The sequence below is a fragment of the Poecile atricapillus genome, unplaced genomic scaffold, assembly GCF_030490865.1.
Source record: "Poecile atricapillus isolate bPoeAtr1 unplaced genomic scaffold, bPoeAtr1.hap1 scaffold_384, whole genome shotgun sequence".
In the NCBI taxonomy this organism is placed as follows: domain Eukaryota; kingdom Metazoa; phylum Chordata; class Aves; order Passeriformes; family Paridae; genus Poecile; species Poecile atricapillus.
In genome coordinates, this window is record NW_026709179.1 from 9,736 (window position 1) to 27,252 (window position 17,517).

Sequence of the window (17,517 nt, forward strand, 5' to 3'; positions counted from 1 at the left end):
GTTCCCTTGAGCAAAGCAGATACAGATTTTTTACCATGACTGAATCAATTACCAGAGCTGTAGCTTCCAGAACACCCCTAAATTAACACAAAACAGGGCAGGGAAGCAGAAGATGACTGTATTTTAAGTCAATATCCTTGGAAAAGAAGGAAAACCGTGAAAACTTCTGGAACCTTGATCTAAAAGGAAACCATGATAATCAGCTCAGCTCACCTGGCCAGTTACTATTCAGGTAAACACTAACACTATAGCCAAAGCAAAAAAGCAAAAGGCAAAGCAGAGTGTCATGACTAGAAGCTATATTGTTGCTTCATTTCTCTGTCTCCAGACTTAACAATTAATTTCATAATTTCTGCATTTTAGTAGAAGTTCAATTTGATCTGAAAACTCATCAGATAACCCAGCTATTTCCCTTAGCTGAGTTGAGCTAAGGAAGATTTAATGCACACTGGCAAAGCCTCAGCACTCCATCCCTGAGCTAGAAGAGGACTTTCCACAGCTGCAGTGCAAATCATTCAGGCATGAGGTTGGAAGTCTTTTCTTTCTCCTCTTCCCAAAGCCTGACACTTCAGGTTTAGGCCTGGTTTAGAAAGGCTGATGTACAGTGACAGTCGTTCACAGTGAAATTCCAGTAAAGCCCAGCGTTTTGTCTCCTACAAATGCCATTTGCAGATTCTTTGGGAAGAATGACAACAGAGCAAATTCATGTGATATTTCCCCTAATAATCTCCTAGCACCTATTTTTAGCTCAGGGAACTTTGAACTCCTATGGTAGTTTGCTTTGTGTCCTAGTGGATCTCTCATTCATAGACAGATGAATGACAGATCCCAGTCTTTCAATTCTTGTGAACTCTTTGTATCACAGCATCCTTTGGCAAAGTGGCTTTGGCTAGTCACCTCCTTGAAGAACCTCCTCCTTTTGTTTGATTCTCTGCTCCTCTAGCATTTCACTTTATTTTCATTTTATAGCTCCTAGTTTTTCTGCAGGAAGAGACAACAGGTAATACCTATCCACTTTTCAACACTACTCCTGATCTGGTTGCTCTCTAGCAATTCCTTCAAGCCATTTCTTTTCCAGGGTGAAGGGTTTTAGACTTCACACTAATTCCTCATGTGGAGGTTGTGTGCCTTCTTCTGAACTTCTGCGAATCTTCTCTAGATCTCTCCCTTTTCTGTGACAAGGGGACCAGCGCTGCACAATACATGCAGTGAACTGCGATTTTATACAGTGATCCTGTATCTTTTGCTTTGCTGTCAGCTCTTTTCCCAATCATTCCCAATATTAGTTTCTTCTTTTGACTGCTGCTGGGTACCAACCTGATGTTTTCAGATCACTATCTATCATTCTGTCAAAAGGTCTCCCCTGAGTAGCAGAGATCACTGCAGAGATCACTATTGCAAACATGAAGTCAGGATTCTTCTCCCCTATGTAGCAGCTCATATTTACCTGCGCTGTGTTTCACCTGCTATTTCATTATCCAAGTTTCATGAAGACTTTCTGAGACTCTTGACAATTGGCCATTGCCTTTACTGTTTTTAATAATTCACATCATCAATAAACTTTGTAGCTCAATGTTTAAACTTCTTCTAGACCACCCATGAGTATGGTGAAGAGGTGAGGATCCAGCACAGACCCCTGCAAAACTCCAATGGTAACCTGGGTCCGTTATGAGGATCCATGTCAGGATTTTCTCAGTTGTACCATAGCTGAGATGTTTATCAGGCAAGGTAAGCTACTTTACCACCTTTTTTGTTTTTGTTTTGTTTTCTTTGTTCCCAAAATTATTTGGGTTTTTTTAATAAACCAGAGAATAAACACTGGCCATCACAGCATTTGTTCTTAAAGATGTCAGGACAGAGCAAATCCCTTGTGGTGACATTAACATTTTCAGTTTATCAATGACAAAATGAGAAGTACCACAAACCCCAAAAGTAATTTCCTTGAAAAGGAAAGCAAGCAGGGTAGAAATTTCACAAGAACCAGCTGATATCCAGGCAAATAGGAACATTACCACCACAAAATCTTTGCCATCCATCCCCTCTTGTGTGAATGACACAAGGTATGACAGGGCTGGTACATGTGCCAGTGGAACTTGTGGGTACAGTTCCTGAAAAGAGAAAGTGTAATGGCATCTAGTTGGTTATTATTCAGGTTGTTCCAGCACAGATTTGTCATCTGCTTTAAAAGTATTTAAGGTGCTTGACAATATGTAGAATGCAACAAAAACAAATCAGCAACTTTCTAGTCTGCAAAATTTTATTAAGCAACAGCTGGACAACTCTTACAACTCCAAATCGTCAAGGAAAAATAGGGCAATCAGTCCATCTCTCAATCATGTAGACAGTAAAGAATCTGGACAAACCACACTTTTATAGGGAAACCAACAATACTTTCTAGGCACCTCCTGCAAAATCTATTACACAAGATACATAAAAGGAGAGGCAGATCAGGGGTAGCTTTTAAATACAATGGAAAGCAAGTATACCATGGTATATTCGGGAGAAAAAAAAAAATTCAAAAAAATATCATTTTAAAATAGTCTAGGTAAGTAAAGTTCACAAAAGGTGTACCAAATTTTCAAAAGCTTTAAGAAAAACATGCTGGGCTTGCTCACTTACGAATGCATGCACCTGCATGACTCTGTGAGAAAAGAAAAAAAAAAGAGAAGAGGAGAAAAGAGAAGAGAAGAGAAGAGGAGAGGAGAGGAGAGGAGAGGAGAGGAGAGGAGAGGAGAGGAGAGGAGAGGAGAGGAGAGGAGAGGAGAGGAGAGGAGAGGAGAGGAGAGGAGAGGAGAGGAGAGGAGAGGAGAGGAGAGGAGAGGAGAGGAGAGGAGAGGAGAGGAGAGGAGAGGAGAGGAGAGGAGAGGAGAGGAGAGGAGAGGAGAGGAGAGAAGAGGAGAGGAGAGGAGAGGAGAGGAGAGGAGAGGAGAGGAGAGGAGAGGAGAGGAGAGGAGAGGAGAGGAGAGGAGAGGAGAGGAGAGGAGAGGAGAGGAGAGGAGAGGAGAGGAGAGGAGAGGAGAGGAGAGGAGAGGAGAGGAGAGGAGAGGAGAGGAGAGGAGAGGAGAGGAGAGGAGAGGAGAGGAGAGGAGAGGAGAGGAGAGGAGAGGAGAGGAGAGGAGAGGAGAGGAGAGGAGAGGAGAGGAGAGGTTCGGAGAGGAGAGGTTCGGAGAGGAGAGGTTCGGAGAGGAGAGGAGAGGAGAGGAGAGGAGAGGAGAGGAGAGGAGAGGAGAGGAGAGGAGAGGAGAGGAGAGGAGGGAAGGGAAGGGAAGGGAAGGGAAGGGAAGGGAAGGGAAGGGAAGGGAAGGGAAGGGAAGGGAAGGGAAGGGAAGGGAAGGGAAGGGAAGGGAAGGGAAGGGAAGGGAAGGGAAGGGAAGGGAAGGGAAGGGAAGGGAAGGGAAGGGAAGGGAAGGGAAGGGAAGGGAAGGGAAGGGAAGGGAAGGGAAGGGAAGGGAAGGGAAGGGAAGGGAAGGGAAGGGAAGGGAAGGGAAGGGAAGGGAAGGGAAGGGAAGGGAAGGGAAGGGAAGGGAAGGGAAGGGAAGAGAAGATAGGGAAGGGAAGGGAAGGGAAGGGAAGGGAAGGGAAGGGAAGGGAAGGGAAGGGAAGGGAAGGGAAGGGAAGGGAAGGGAAGGGAAGGGAAGGGAAGGGAAGGGAAGGGAAGGGAAGGGAAGGGAAGGGAAGGGAAGGGAAGGGAAGGGAAGGGAAGGGAAGGGAAGGGAAGGGAAGGGAAGGGAAGGGAAGGGAAGGGAAGGGAAGGGAAGGGAAGGGAAGGGAAGATAGGGAAGGGAAGGGAAGGGAAGGGAAGGGAAGGGAAGGGAAGGGAAGGGAAGGGAAGGGAAGGGAAGGGAAGGGAAGGGAAGGGAAGGGAAGGGAAGGGAAGGGAAGGGAAGGGAAGGGAAGGGAAGGGAAGGGAAGGGAAGGGAAGGGAAGGGAAGGGAAGGGAAGGGAAGGGAAGGGAAGGGAAGGGAAGGGAAGGGAAGGGAAGGGAAGGGAAGGGAAGGGAAGGGAAGGGAAGGGAAGGGAAGGGAAGGGAAGGGAAGGGAAGGGAAGGGAAGGGAAGGGAAGGGAAGGGAAGGGAAGGGAAGGGAAGGGAAGGGAAGGGAAGGGAAGGGAAGGGAAGGGAAGGGAAGGGAAGGGAAGGGAAGGGAAGGGAAGGGAAGGGAAGGGAAGGGAAGGGAAGGGAAGGGAAGGGAAGGGAAGGGAAGGGAAGGGAAGGGAAGGGAAGGGAAGGGAAGGGAAGGGAAGGGAAGGGAAGGGAAGGGAAGGGAAGGGAAGGGAAGGGAAGGGAAGGGAAGGGAAGGGAAGGGAAGGGAAGGGAAGGGAAGGGAAGGGAAGGGAAGGGAAGGGAAGGGAAGGGAAGGGAAGGGAAGGGAAGGGAAGGGAAGGGAAGGGAAGGGAAGGGAAGGGAAGGGAAGGGAAGGGAAGGGAAGGGAAGGGAAGGGAAGGGAAGGGAAGGGAAGGGAAGGGAAGGGAAGGGAAGAAGAAAATCCCAAATCACTTTCAAAGTTATAGTATCAAAATAATGCATTTATAAACAAATGCAACTCCCCTTCTTTTTCAGGAAACACTACAGTGCCTTTTCAATCAAATGCATCCCCATGCTATTCCACAACACCATATATTTTATCTACAATAAACAACAAGATCTTGAACAGACATACCCTTCCCCAAACACACAACACACAAACAGAAAAAGAAGTGAATGCTGAAATAGTGAAACAGAAGTCAAAAGCAACCAAAGGCAAAACAAGTATCAAGCAAACTAAAGAAACAAAGGGCAAGTTAGAAAAGTTCTGAACAAATAGTTTCAAACAACATAGGTAACAATTACTGGCCGAGCATTATTCCTGTGAAATACTTGAAACTCAGGTGTCTTCTTTAGAACACACTGTTCCAAAATATTTCTCTTTTATTATTACTTTAATCTTTATCTGTATCTTAAGCCATCTACTTGGCCAGTCAGATAAAATTCCAAAAATAGACCACCTTTGTCAGGATTTAGAATTGCTGAATCAGTCCATATTTAAAAATTGTAAACTAGAGGATTAAGAACAGACTGGCAGGCTTTGACATCACACCATCTAATTTTTTCATTGAACACTCTGGATAGGTAAGTATTTGGTTTTTTCATTTATTTTATTTTTCTCTCACAAAATCACGTTTTCTTGACCCTGCAGTCAGCTCTGTGTCAGCAAACCAGTGTACTTGCATAGTGCTTCCAAACAATCAATTTGCCTTGAAAAACAAATTTCTCATTACCAATTCATTTGCAAAATCAAAAGTTAAAGGGTGAAGCTTCTAGTTTTCTTAGCAATAATTGCTTCACTGAATCTTATTTAATTCTTTTGTTTCATTAATTGCTTTTACTTTTAAAAATTTCTAGATGCAGCAACAGTCAAATCGCCCAAAGAAACTCCTGATACAACTTCAGTGATATCAGGCAACACAGAAAGCAGTCTTTTCATCTTAAAACATCTCCGTGGGACTTTTAAAGAAAAATAAATAAATACAAAGACAAAATAATTCACATAGACCATTGTTCACAAGTAGTAATTAAATTTATTCCTTTGAGAATGGTGCATGTAAATTCCAGTCCTGTAAAGAGGACCTGTGGTGCCTCCCTGCAGACTACTCCTGAGGGCAGCAAGACTCTAAATTGGTATTTACTAATGAAGGTTTGTGCCTTGAAGGGGAAGAGACATGAATAGAAAAAACAGTTTGTCTACTAGGATCTTCCCATTTTTGTAAGCAGTATAGATGACTCGTTCCCTTACACTGGGAAAACCATTATGCCAATCTCTAAATAACATGAACAGCTTGCCCTACTATCCTGTGATGGAATCCTAGAAATAGGAATAAAAGTTAAAAATCTGAATGACTATTCCATGGCCAGGATTTTACTTCTAGTATTCTTCAAGGGGGGTTATACTGAGCTGTCAACACAGTTGTTGGACAATGCTCTATAATTTTCTTGAGTGGATGTATGGGTCATACAAGTCATCTTTACCTTAAAATCACACAGTAATGGGGAAGCACATTTTGGGTTGGATTCTGGTCTCTTATGTATCTTGATGTAACCATCTAGTGAGGCTGAAAGTTGGCCCTCTGTCAGCATGCCACACAAGGGTCTCATCTCTTACCAATCTGTAAGTCTGATTTACTGGTCTGGAGTAATTTCGGCCCTGCAGACATGCAATTTCAAAACTGTTGCTCTGGGAAACACATTCTTAAAAGTCTTCTCTCCCCTTTCATTTCATCAAATCAGTTTTTGTACTTGCTGCTCTTTTTATATGAGGATGTAAAATGTTTCTGAGAGATAAGAGGGCACCAAGGTAACATAGGATCACACACATCAGGCTGCAAAAAGAAGATGCACAGAAATTGTCTGAGGCAACAATCAGGCAAGCTCCAAAATCTGTTTGTAATTTCTGAGAGGACACTAAAAAGACACATCAAGGAAAGCCTCAATCTATGGAAGGTTTAGGCTGAAGGCTTCATCAATAGATATCTGTGTCTGACACCTGCAGACCTTCACACATCTTCATGAAAACACTGTTTTACTTGTGGATGCATCACAGGAAACTTTTGCAACTGAGATGAACCTGTGTGCAAATTTACTGATACTCAGGTAGCCCACGGCACATGTTAGTGTGTTCTCTGGAACTGAGTGCAAAATTACTTATGTGATAATTCCTTTTTTTTTTTCCTCTGCTACCCCCTGTCTTCTCATAGTTTCTTAGGATGCTGCAGAAGCATGTATTCTTACTGTTTAAAGCTAAAATTTGCCACTCCATTTATGCCAGACTTTAAATATCAATTATTAGATTCTGTTCGAGATCTATTTTGAGGATATCACTATTATTTTTTCAAAATTATCAGGTTTTTGGTTTCATTCCTTTGCAACTCCAGCAGAGCAGATTCTGACTTCAGATGGACACTGTGGCTGCTGGCTGGCATTGGGGCTCTCTCTGCCCAAAGCTGCTGCAGCCAAACTCCATGGCAGCTTCATGCTGCTCTTGGAGCAGACCTAGAAGGATGAGTGGAGGAATGCCTGCTCCAACAGGTCTCCTATGGAGCATCTTGAAGAGGCAAAGCTTCTGCAGGCAGTATCTGGGCACAGCTCCATGAGCTCCGTGCAGCACCTGCCAGAAGCACTGTGGCAGCACTGGAACCCACTGAGCCCAGCCAAAGAAGCAGCATTGTTAGGTTGAGCAGAGGAAAATGCTACACGGGAAAATGCTTCTACTGCTACAATATTCCTTGTGCCTCAGCTTATTCCAAGCTAGTTTGCCTGTTCCTCCACCTGGCACTGAACTCTGCCATCGCCAAACCCTACTAAACTACAGTGACCTCCTTACAAAGAGCCCATGTCATTGTATCACATATAACATATGTACATATCACTTATACCACCTCTCTTATCACGTAACCCACCTTATCTTGTACCTCAAGAAAAAGCAAACCATGCCTTCTAATTTTTAAGCCACTCCCAACCAAAGTATGGTTGCAAGTAAAGAATGAAAGCAGAGGACAGATTTCTGCAGGTCCTGAAGAACTCACCTAGACTCTTTGTAGTCTGCACAGTTCTCCATAGCAAACTCATTGCATTTAGCTGCCAAAAAAATAGTTTTGCCTGCATTATTAAGTTTTTGCATATTATCCAGCAAAACCAGATCTGCCTATAAGCATTTTTAATTTCTTGCAGCAAAATATATCTGCTAGCAAACAACTACTTACAAAGATGCTCTTTAAATATAAATAACTGTGTATAACTCACTGATACATAGTAATAAAATAATCCCTAAATCACTCATTACATTATGCAAGAAAAATAATTTGTTTTTCGGACATTAACAGGAAATCTGCATTAAATTATTTAAAAAAAAACACTCAAAACTCCCTAAAGAATAGTCAAACCCAAACTAAAACAAAACAAAAAACCAACCCAACAGAAACTAAATAAACTCCCTAGACTGTTAAAATTATTGCACAACTGAAAAAAATACGCTTTGGAAAAAACATCCTTTACTAGTGGAAATTACTGCTTGTATAAAAGAACTAAATATTTCTGAACATTTTGCTACATTAATCCTAGAAGAACTTAAGTTACCTACAGAAAAAATGGCTTTTACTAACAAAATAGAACATATAACATTTATCTTTTTGGCTGAATGCAATAGCAGTCTTCACAATTTAAATGATTAATTGGAGACATTCTTAAATTAGTTTCCTATATTGTATCTCAATTGAAAATAAAATTACTTTCACCTGCTCTTTTTATAATTTAGGATCCAGTTGCACACTCAGATTTCCACGTGTTTACCATTCTTTTCATTAAAATTCAATATATTTGAGAGTATTTTCTCTAATATTGGGATCCTATACCTATTAAAAATCCTTAATTAAATAGACTTGGCTAAATTATTTTCAAAAAAATAAAAGACTATCTTATCTTATAGAATTTTCTGACAAGTAAATGGAAAGGGTGTTGGAAATAGCATTTATTTTCCCAATTTTTTGGTAATTATTCCTTGTTCTTTGCTGGGACAGAAACCAGAGCTCCTCCTATGACAAGGCTCTTTGTGAGTGCCATCAGAAGGATGCAATCATGACCTGGACCAGTGAAACCAAATTACTAACTCTGTTACTTGTTTTATCGGCTTCAGTTCTTGGTTCTCCATTAAAACAAACTATTGATAACTGGAAAATTTTGGCAATTAACAAAGTGAAGAGGAATACTGTTCTCTGGAAGGTTGAAGAAACTGCAAGCAGAAGTCCTTATTTAGACTAGGTTTTCTTCAGAAAAGAACATTCACATTGTTTCCATGTCCTAATAATCTTGGCTGGTGATGTTCTTCCAGCTGAGTATTTCTGACACATGACTAAGTGGCCCTTCCCTCAGCAAGCAAACAAGCCAGCCCTGGTATGTTCCTTATTTTACAGTGTTCACTGTGTGCCTGTCAAACACTAATTAGGGTTCAGCTGGTTAGCACAGACCTTAGGGCAGGTGAAGCCTCTCATCAGTGAACTTCCCTCCCTATGTACTGGAATCAGTGGACTAAGAATTCAACCTATTGTTTTTACAGTTTATAACTCAATATAGACAAAGGGCTTAATAGTGTTTCCTCAATAAAAACCAACAAGTGAAACATGCCCATTGATTTTCAAGGGACCAGAACCAAATCTATTTCAGTTCCTCTGCTCCACACACATTATACATACAGGCACTCAAACTGCTGAATAAATCAAGCAAGTGAAAAAGAACACAAATGGGCTCAGACAATTAATGGAAACAAAACTAATTAATTAAAGAAAACAACAATCTGACATGCCAAGGGTAATGTTGAGCCTGACCATTCCCACACACAAGCAGAAGATGCTAAGCTCTGGCATAATACAGGTATGGACCATCTACTGCCCCACTCCTTCCTTCCTACTTCTCCTTCCTCTCTCAAATGACACCATCCCACAAGTGGTTTTTCCTGGACCTATGTGGGGGCATTATCCAGTCTAACTCATCACCTCCCTTGGCAACTCTCTGAAACTCTTCTACTGGCATTCCTTCTCTGTGCTGTACAGCTCTGGGAGCCTCAGCAGGGCACAAATCAGCAGCTCACTGCATACTGGTAATTTCTACTACAGCAGGGTCTTATGTGAAATGTTCCTCCAGAATAAATCAAGTGCAACACACATCTGCCTTCCTCCTAGGACTCAAGAAAAACAAGGAGAGAAAATCACACGTATTTATCTTAAGTTATACTGAGTTTTTCAAGTAAAGAACCTAAACCATAGATGAAAGACAAAGCAGCTGTTGACATATCAACCACCAAATGTTTCCCAGGGGGCCTTTAACTTCAAAAGATCAATTTTTGAAAAAAATCTGCTGTGATGTTTTGTAATCTAATGTCCAAATAATTATATGAATAGTTTGGCGGTTTGTGTATTACTGGTCAAACTACTTCCATATAACAACATATTCTGTAGCAAAATGCTGACAAGGAGGAAAGAGAAAAAGCAAATAAACATGAGCACAACACATGGAAAAGAAAGAAACTCTTCTGTGCAAGCAACCTTCTGAAATGCTCAACAGGTTTGCATGTGCACCAGGGAGAACTGCACAGTCTGTTACTGTTATTAAGCTTTCCTCTGTCACACTCCATGTAGATGCTGTATCCCTGCTCTTAGCTGGAGCAAGTAGCAAGGTGGGTGACAAAAGACATGAATCTGTCCAGTTTTTCCTTTCTCCTTCAACACATTTGTTCTCCAGCCAGCCATGATCCTGTTTCTTGTAATGAATTTGCTTCCCTGAAATTTCTTCCTGTAATGACTTGCTACACTTACATCTCCTTCCTAATTCAAGCACTGTTGTAGAACTTGATTGATACTGATTGCTAAGAGGACTGAATACACTGGGTCATCTCATTTGCTGGAAAAAACTTTGTTTACATAGTGTAAACACACTGACATGAGCAAGCACAGGCATAGTCTCAGAGGTACATCTGATCACACTGCACCTCTCCCAGCTACAGGCCAAATCACAGAATACTGCTGAACAATGTGAACAAAAAAGCAACACTCATGATTATTTCTTCTCCAGTTTTCTGTCACCTACTGAAAGATGGTTATGCCAGTAACAAAAGAAGCAATGCTTGTAACTATTTGTTCCTCTGTCTTCTGTCACCTACTGAAAGATGTTTATCCCCCTTAACAGCATATGAAACAAGCAGACATCAACTTCTTTGATACAGTGGGTTTTTAAACCCGGGTTCTAGCCAGGACAGTATTTTTGCAGTAGTCAGAAGAGGGCAAGGCTAGAACCCTGAGGTTATTCTGTACCACCTCCCAGCATTTTCTGGGGCCATGGGAAGGGGTTCCAAGTGGGTCACACAGTGTGGCAGCACAGCCAGGTATCGGCAGAGACTCCCCTGTGGTGGGCATATGCCTGTGAATCCTTTGCCTCTGGTGCACTCTGTTATCGTCATTGCTGCTGTTGCTGTTACTGTTTCTTTTCTTATTTCACTGCTGTTTGCAGTAAATCCTTCTCTCTACCTGTGATCTTTACCTTTTGTGCCTCCAATTTTCCTCTCCATCCCAGCGCAGGGAAGGGAAAAGGGGAGGGGACTGTGAGCACGTGGTGCATGGTTTGGAGTGTTTTGGTGGAAACACTAAACTGGAGAATACCATTCCTACACCATGACAAACACCCAGTGACAACTATGTTTTCTTTTCTGAATAATATGTCACTGTTTGTAAATTAAAGGTTTGCCTACATAAGCCTCCTTGGAGCCTGTGGTGCTCAGTTGTTAGCAGATATCAGAGAACAAACACATGTCAAGTATTACAGCTTCTTTTCTTTTTTTACTTTTCTGCTGATATCACTTTTGTTTTAGTAGTAGAAGTACAAACTGGACCAGAAAAAAGTCATGTTCCCTGTTTAAAAAAGAATAGCATGAGATAAGGCAGTCTATCAAAAAGAGCAGTCTGTTTTAATCCCCCCATGAGCTTACATCAGCTACTGTAGCACACACAGCAGAACCACCACAACAAGCCAAAAGCCACACTTCTCCACATAACACTGAATGGTTCTCAACCCTTCGCTCTTTCTGAGACCCAGCACAACGCTTGAAAAGAAAAAGAAACCGGAAAACAAACAAGCTAACAAACAAACAAACAGAAAACAGCCCCCCACCCTCCACCCCATGACTGGTTAGAGTTAATGCCCTTATGGTGGGCACCAAGAGACTTTTCCAGTTTTACTGCCTCCTCAGCTCCCAGGCATCTCTGCACACCTAAAGCAGGCTGCCCTGACATTTTCCGGATTGGACTTTATGAGAAGGTTAACATTTTCCTCTCTCCAGTCTCTGCTTTTTCATTTGAGGCGTTGAGTCACATTAGCCAGAGCAACAGCAAAGGCTTGCACTGCAGAAAATGGATACTGAAAGTCCAAAATGTAAGCATTGCCATCAATTCTTCCAAACTGCATCACCTGGGAAGCAGGGGAAGAGGAAAAGGAAGGGAAAAGAGAACAAGGTCAAAAAAAAAATGAACCACAGAAAAGGAAACAGAGAAGAGAGTAAGAGCGAAATTTCTTTGCTCCTTTGTATGAACACGTCCCCTTTTCAGTTCGTATGATTGGAGCTACAGACAGAATGGGGTATGATGCCGAAGAATACTGAGAGCAATGTACTTTTTGTCTGTACAGAGAATTTGACTGAAATATTTGACTCCACAGAGTAAACTGACAAAACATGCTAGACTGCATACAGTATTGGTTTATGTAGCTTGTCATCAATTACTTCGGCAGTTGTGAGTACACCAGCATCATGCTTCCTGCAGGAAAATATCAGTCGCTCCCTTGGATATATCCTACCATCAACCCATCAGAAAAACAGATTTTGTTTTCAAAGAAAAGAGCTTTCAGGGAAGGGGAATAACCAATTTCCTCATGCTAGCACTTCATAGCTGATAAGCTGATAATTCTTTGCAGTTCTGTTTCCCTCTGCATAAATATCTTCACTAGCACATAATTACAGCAAGAATGAATTAGCAAAGAGGCAGTGAGAGCTATTTGAAATTAAAAAAAAAGCAAAACTAGTCAGGTTGTTCATTGCTCTTCCACAGGGAATATCTGAAGTATGGCCTATTATTACTGTTTTTTCATTTGCTTCATCAGAAATCCAGATCTAATTGGCTCTACAGCAAAGATCCTTGAGCTAGAATGGGGATTGGCTGTGTAAGTCAAGGCAGGCTTTGTTACCCCAGCAAGAAAAACCCTTGGTTGGGTGGTTTTGCACAGCTGCCCGTGAGGACATATCCATACCATTTAACTGAAGAAGGGGTACAAATGAACACTGCCTTTGAGCTGCTGTCTCATACAAACAAAATCAAAAGACTACCACTGGCCACGCATGTTGGGTACTATCTAACTCCCAACTTAAATCAGAGGAAGCTGAGAGCCTCGATATCTAAAACCAAAAGTGACTTACAGCTGGACAAGGAAATAAACATGAGTCTCCTGAGCCTCAGTCCAGCATCCTACTAATTAGCATCACTTGCAAGCCTGGGTTTGGTGTAGTAACATACCACCCTGGCCAAAATTAAATGTTTTGATCTTCTGAACTAGCCATTGACCCTTCTATCCAGACAGTTCAGAAGTGGCCCAGAAGCACTTTGTTCTGGGATGGGTCAGTGTCTCCCTCCTCTTGCACTAAGAGCCAACCCCAGGGGCCTGGTAGCTGCTCACAAGTGGAAATTTTGGCATGAAGGGAAGCTAACTGCCTTAGCTACTTGCTGCCTGGCTAACCTTTGTGAGCAGGGCAAGAAGGGAGCAGTGTTCACTCAACTGGCTGTCATCCACAACCATCACTGATGGCAAGTGCAGCTACTGCTGCGGAGAGCTTTTGTGTTTATAACAAAACCTTCAATGGTGACAGCCAGACAGACTAAAGGAGGCCCTTGTTGCCATGTCTGATTACAGTAAGACCCAACATATTTTGCATATTTACTTTACAGCTGAACTTCATCCGATGTGCTGAACTTAGACCTTCAACAGCTGTTTTTTATCAACTGTGTGGCAAAGCTTTTTCTCATGGAACAGCTGACACAAGCAGGAGGCACTCTGCAGCATGAGAGACAGCTTATTCCTGGCATGGCTTTCCCACATCCTGGCCCCCATTCCAGCAAGTATGTGCCACCCTTTCCTACCTGTCGTCCTTCCAGCTCAATCTGGAAGTTTTTTGCCGACTCCTGGGTCACCCGCCCTCCAAAGTCCAGCTGGTAGACTTGCGTTGCCTCGTTCCACAGTGGCTGCTTGTTGGCCATCACATACACAAAGCCTTGGCTTCCCAGTCGCCCATCCTCCTTCTCACTGGCCTTCCGGCACTTGAATTCATCCAGCTCACTGGCTGTCCTCAAACTCCTTTTAGTTTTCCAACCCTTTTTACTGCCCTGGCTCTGGTTCATCAGTTCATCTCCGCTGATAAAAAGCTCCGGCTCACTCTCTGAACTGTCCTGAAACTCATTTGTCTTGTTTAGTTTCTTGGACTTCAGCTGATCTTTTTGGCTCTTGACCTTCTTCTTCTCCCTCCCCAGCCGAGGGCTGGCTATCAGTGAATTGAAGTCAGTCAGTGTCCTTGCCTCCTTTTTAACTTTGCCCTCAGTGATAGCCTGCACATTTCCTTCCTCGGCTCGACTGTCCAGGCGCTTCCGGCTCTTCTTGCCAAATTTGTCTGTCCTTTGAGGAACAGGGCTTTCTGTCAAGGAGAGCACCTCCTGGAAAGTGTCTGCCGTCTCCACCATTACCTCTGTGCCCACGTGGCCCTGCAGCTCTGCTGGTGGGGGAGACATCACTGGCTTCTCCACCACGAGGAGCGGCTTGGGGGGCAAGGTGCCCTGGGGGTTCTGTACGGGCGGGCAGGTGCTGTAGGAGCTCCACGGGTGCAAGGCGATCGGTGGCAGCTGTAAACTAGAGCAAGTGCTACTTCCCGGGTACATGGGTGGCAAAGGGCAATAGGAGAGGTTGGATGGATAACCTGGCTGAAGCACAACTGTGGGCTCCTGCTGTGCAAACTGTGTTGGGGCCAGAGCTTCTTTGGGGGAGCAGGGGGCCTGCATTCCCTGAAGGGGTGGGGCACTGTAGCTTCCTGGGTAAGGTACTCCAACCCCATAACTTGTCTGAAAAGTGGCAGTGGGACTGGTGGGCGACTTGGGGGAAACAAATGGCACTCGAGACACGTCCAGATGTTGAGCTTGACCAATGATGAGTGGAGGAGGTTTTAGGGGGTTGGGCACTGAGCTCTGAGATGTCCTTTCCTGAGGAACCCATATCTCTTCGCTCACTATAGGATCCCACTGGTACGGAGGGGGCCGTTTTACACTAAGGGTAGTCTCTGTCAAGGACACAGGTACGTGCCGTACCGATTTCTCCACTGGGCAGTGCTGAGAAAGGGCCTCATCCTCCGTGAAAGCGGAGTTGATATAATCCGCTCGGTCACGGGAATTGTCAGGTGGGCTCAGCAAGCTGTAGGAGGACTGGGAGGCCAGAGGCGAAGTACTGACAGAGTGAGCAATGACAGAGCTGTGTTGGGAGCCACTCCCTGTGCTCAGATCTGGTCTCATGCCACCAACACTGGAAGTGCTGCTGGCAGCATTGGCGCTAGCGATGTTGGCCACGCCACCAGCGCTCACACTGCTGCTGCTGCTGCCAGCGCCGCCACTGCTGCACTGGCTGCAGGTGTACAAGGCTGTGGGCACTCTCTGCTGGTACTGTGCTGACACAATGTTGCTCTTGGCCTTAGGGGGAAGTTGTAAGGTGGCTCTCTGACCATCCATCAGCTGAGCCATTTTCAGGGCTGCCTCTCTGCTGTTCCTGCGCAGAGTAGCATGAATGATACTGCTGTCCAGCCTCTGCGCCATGCTCCTGCCCTGGGACAGCTGGCTGGCAATGTCAGGGTAGGGCGGCGGGTCCCCGGTTGGGATGGAGTATCGGGGGACCGTGAGCCGGTTCAAGGTGGCGCTGGCACAGGGCTGCTGCATCTTCTTCTCGGCAGCTGTGATGCGCAAGGTGGCAGAGCTGCCGGGCCCCGGCAGGGTGTAGGTGCTCTGGGCACAGAGCATCCTGGTGCGAGGCCGGCACACCTCCTCCACATTCCCGCTGCTGTCGAACGTCGTTATCCGCTCGTACCCCAGGGGCGTCTGGTAGTGCCCCGCCGGGTAGAGGGAGAACTCCCCCTTCTTGAGGCAGAGATCGAGGGGCGGCTGCGGGGGGCCGGGCGGGGGCGGCAGGGCGGGGGCGGGCACGGCGGGGATGGTGCCGGGGTAGGGAGGCGGCGGGTTCATCTTGTTCAGCTGCAGCTCCTGAGCGGGCCCGAAGATGACGGCGTCCCCTTCTACCAGCGGTGGCCCCGGCCGCGGGGCCTTGGCCTTGGCCGGGGGCTCATGCTCTCGCTCGCCGTGGTCCCGCAGGTCGGCCAGGGCGATGGCGGGGGGCGCGGGGGGCGGCGGGGCCAGCGGCGGCGGGGCTGGGCGGCCCAGCTCCCCCACGGCCAGCGCCCCCGCCCCGGGGCCGGGAAAGCGGCTCGGAGCCCCCGGGAAGGGCCCCGGCCCCTCGCCCCCCGCCTCGGCCGGCGGGTTTGCCAGCACGTCCAGCTGCACGTTCTGGTTGGCGAGAAGCGACTGGACCAGGCCGATGCTCTGCGTGGGCGACATGGCCTGCGCCGAGCTGTGGATGGGCGCGATGGGGATGTTGACGGTGCAGGGCGGGCTGCTGGCGGGCGCGCCGGGGGCGCCGGGCACTGCAAGGGACAACACAGAGCGTCACCGCCGCTCCCCGCACCAGCCATCCCTCCCCTGCCACGGCCAGGCCCATGATCCCCATGGACTGTCACAATATCAATTAGCATTACTCATCATCAGGGGTTAACTGTGTCTGCTCAAATCAACAAAAGTTTTGCTAAATCAGGACTCACTAGTTTTCAGGGAGGGACTTTTGATAGTAAATACATAAAAAACAATTGAACAAAACAAACAAGCAAATAAACAAAAGAAGTGGAGGCTAAGAAAGTTGAAGACCTGCACTGAAGGTACTGTGTAATATATGCATAATAAAATAATGATAGTATAAGGTTCCTAGACTCAATGACGTTGGGAGAACTGGAGAACACAGACAATAGTTGAGAAAAGCTGAGTATAGTGGGTGACAAACAACCAGCAATGCAAAAGGAAGGAAGCTGAAACAGAGAGACAGGAATATGATGGAATGAAATGCAGAAAAAAACGTATAAAAGTTCTCAGAAGATCTGTAAGGACAAAATGTGAGGAAATAGATGGGAAGCCAAAAAGATTAAAGAAGTGGGTATTGTAGTCAGGGCCACTTCAGCATTAATGTTTGGACAGGCTGCAATCAGGAATGTATAAAGAAGCATTTCCCCCATGTGGTGGCAATGAAAAAGGGAAAATGTGGCAAGAAGCAATTCTCATAATTCAGAGCAGAAGCATGAAGAGTGCTCAGTTGTTTGCAGTTCCTTTTGCAAGAAGTAGTTGATTCCAATAGGAACTACCACTGAAAAGCTGGAGCAGGAAAACGAGGACACTGAATCCAACTATAGGTGCAGAAATCAAGAAGGAACAAAACAGAATAAAGAGGGAAAACAGTAAATACTATATTAGAATTTCCAATAATATTTTGAGTTCTTTACTTTTTATTAAACTTTTTGTAGAAAACCCCACAGAAAATGGTGAATTGTATCAGTAGGTTTGTGGAAGGAAAAGAGACCAAGGATCTAGTGTCATATCCAGTTTTATATCCATGTATAAGTGTGCCAAATTCTGTGGAGACTCTGATTTACAAGGCCAGACCACTAAAGAGATCCATTAGTCAGGACTCCTCCAAATGCTGCCCAGTTCCTAATTAATTTCTAATTAATATTCTAGTCAACTACCTATGCCCTATAATTACATTTTTGGTAATATCAGGCTTTTATCAGCATCAGTCATGAACATGGGAGGTGTACAGAGAGAACA

At 45.0% G+C, this 17,517-nt stretch overlaps 1 protein-coding gene across 1 annotated transcript; it reads right to left on the reverse strand.

The window, feature by feature from the left end:
• Positions 1 to 4,408: 4,408 nt before the first annotated feature.
• LOC131574545 (tubby-related protein 4-like) lies at positions 4,409 to 16,289 on the reverse strand (the record flags this gene model as incomplete). The annotated part of the gene is made up of 2 exons (XM_058829019.1): positions 4,409 to 11,983; positions 13,702 to 16,289. Coding segments are annotated over 2 exons (2,705 nt in total), but the record flags the coding sequence as incomplete, so codon positions are not given.
• Between the last annotated feature and the right edge of the window lie 1,228 nt (positions 16,290 to 17,517).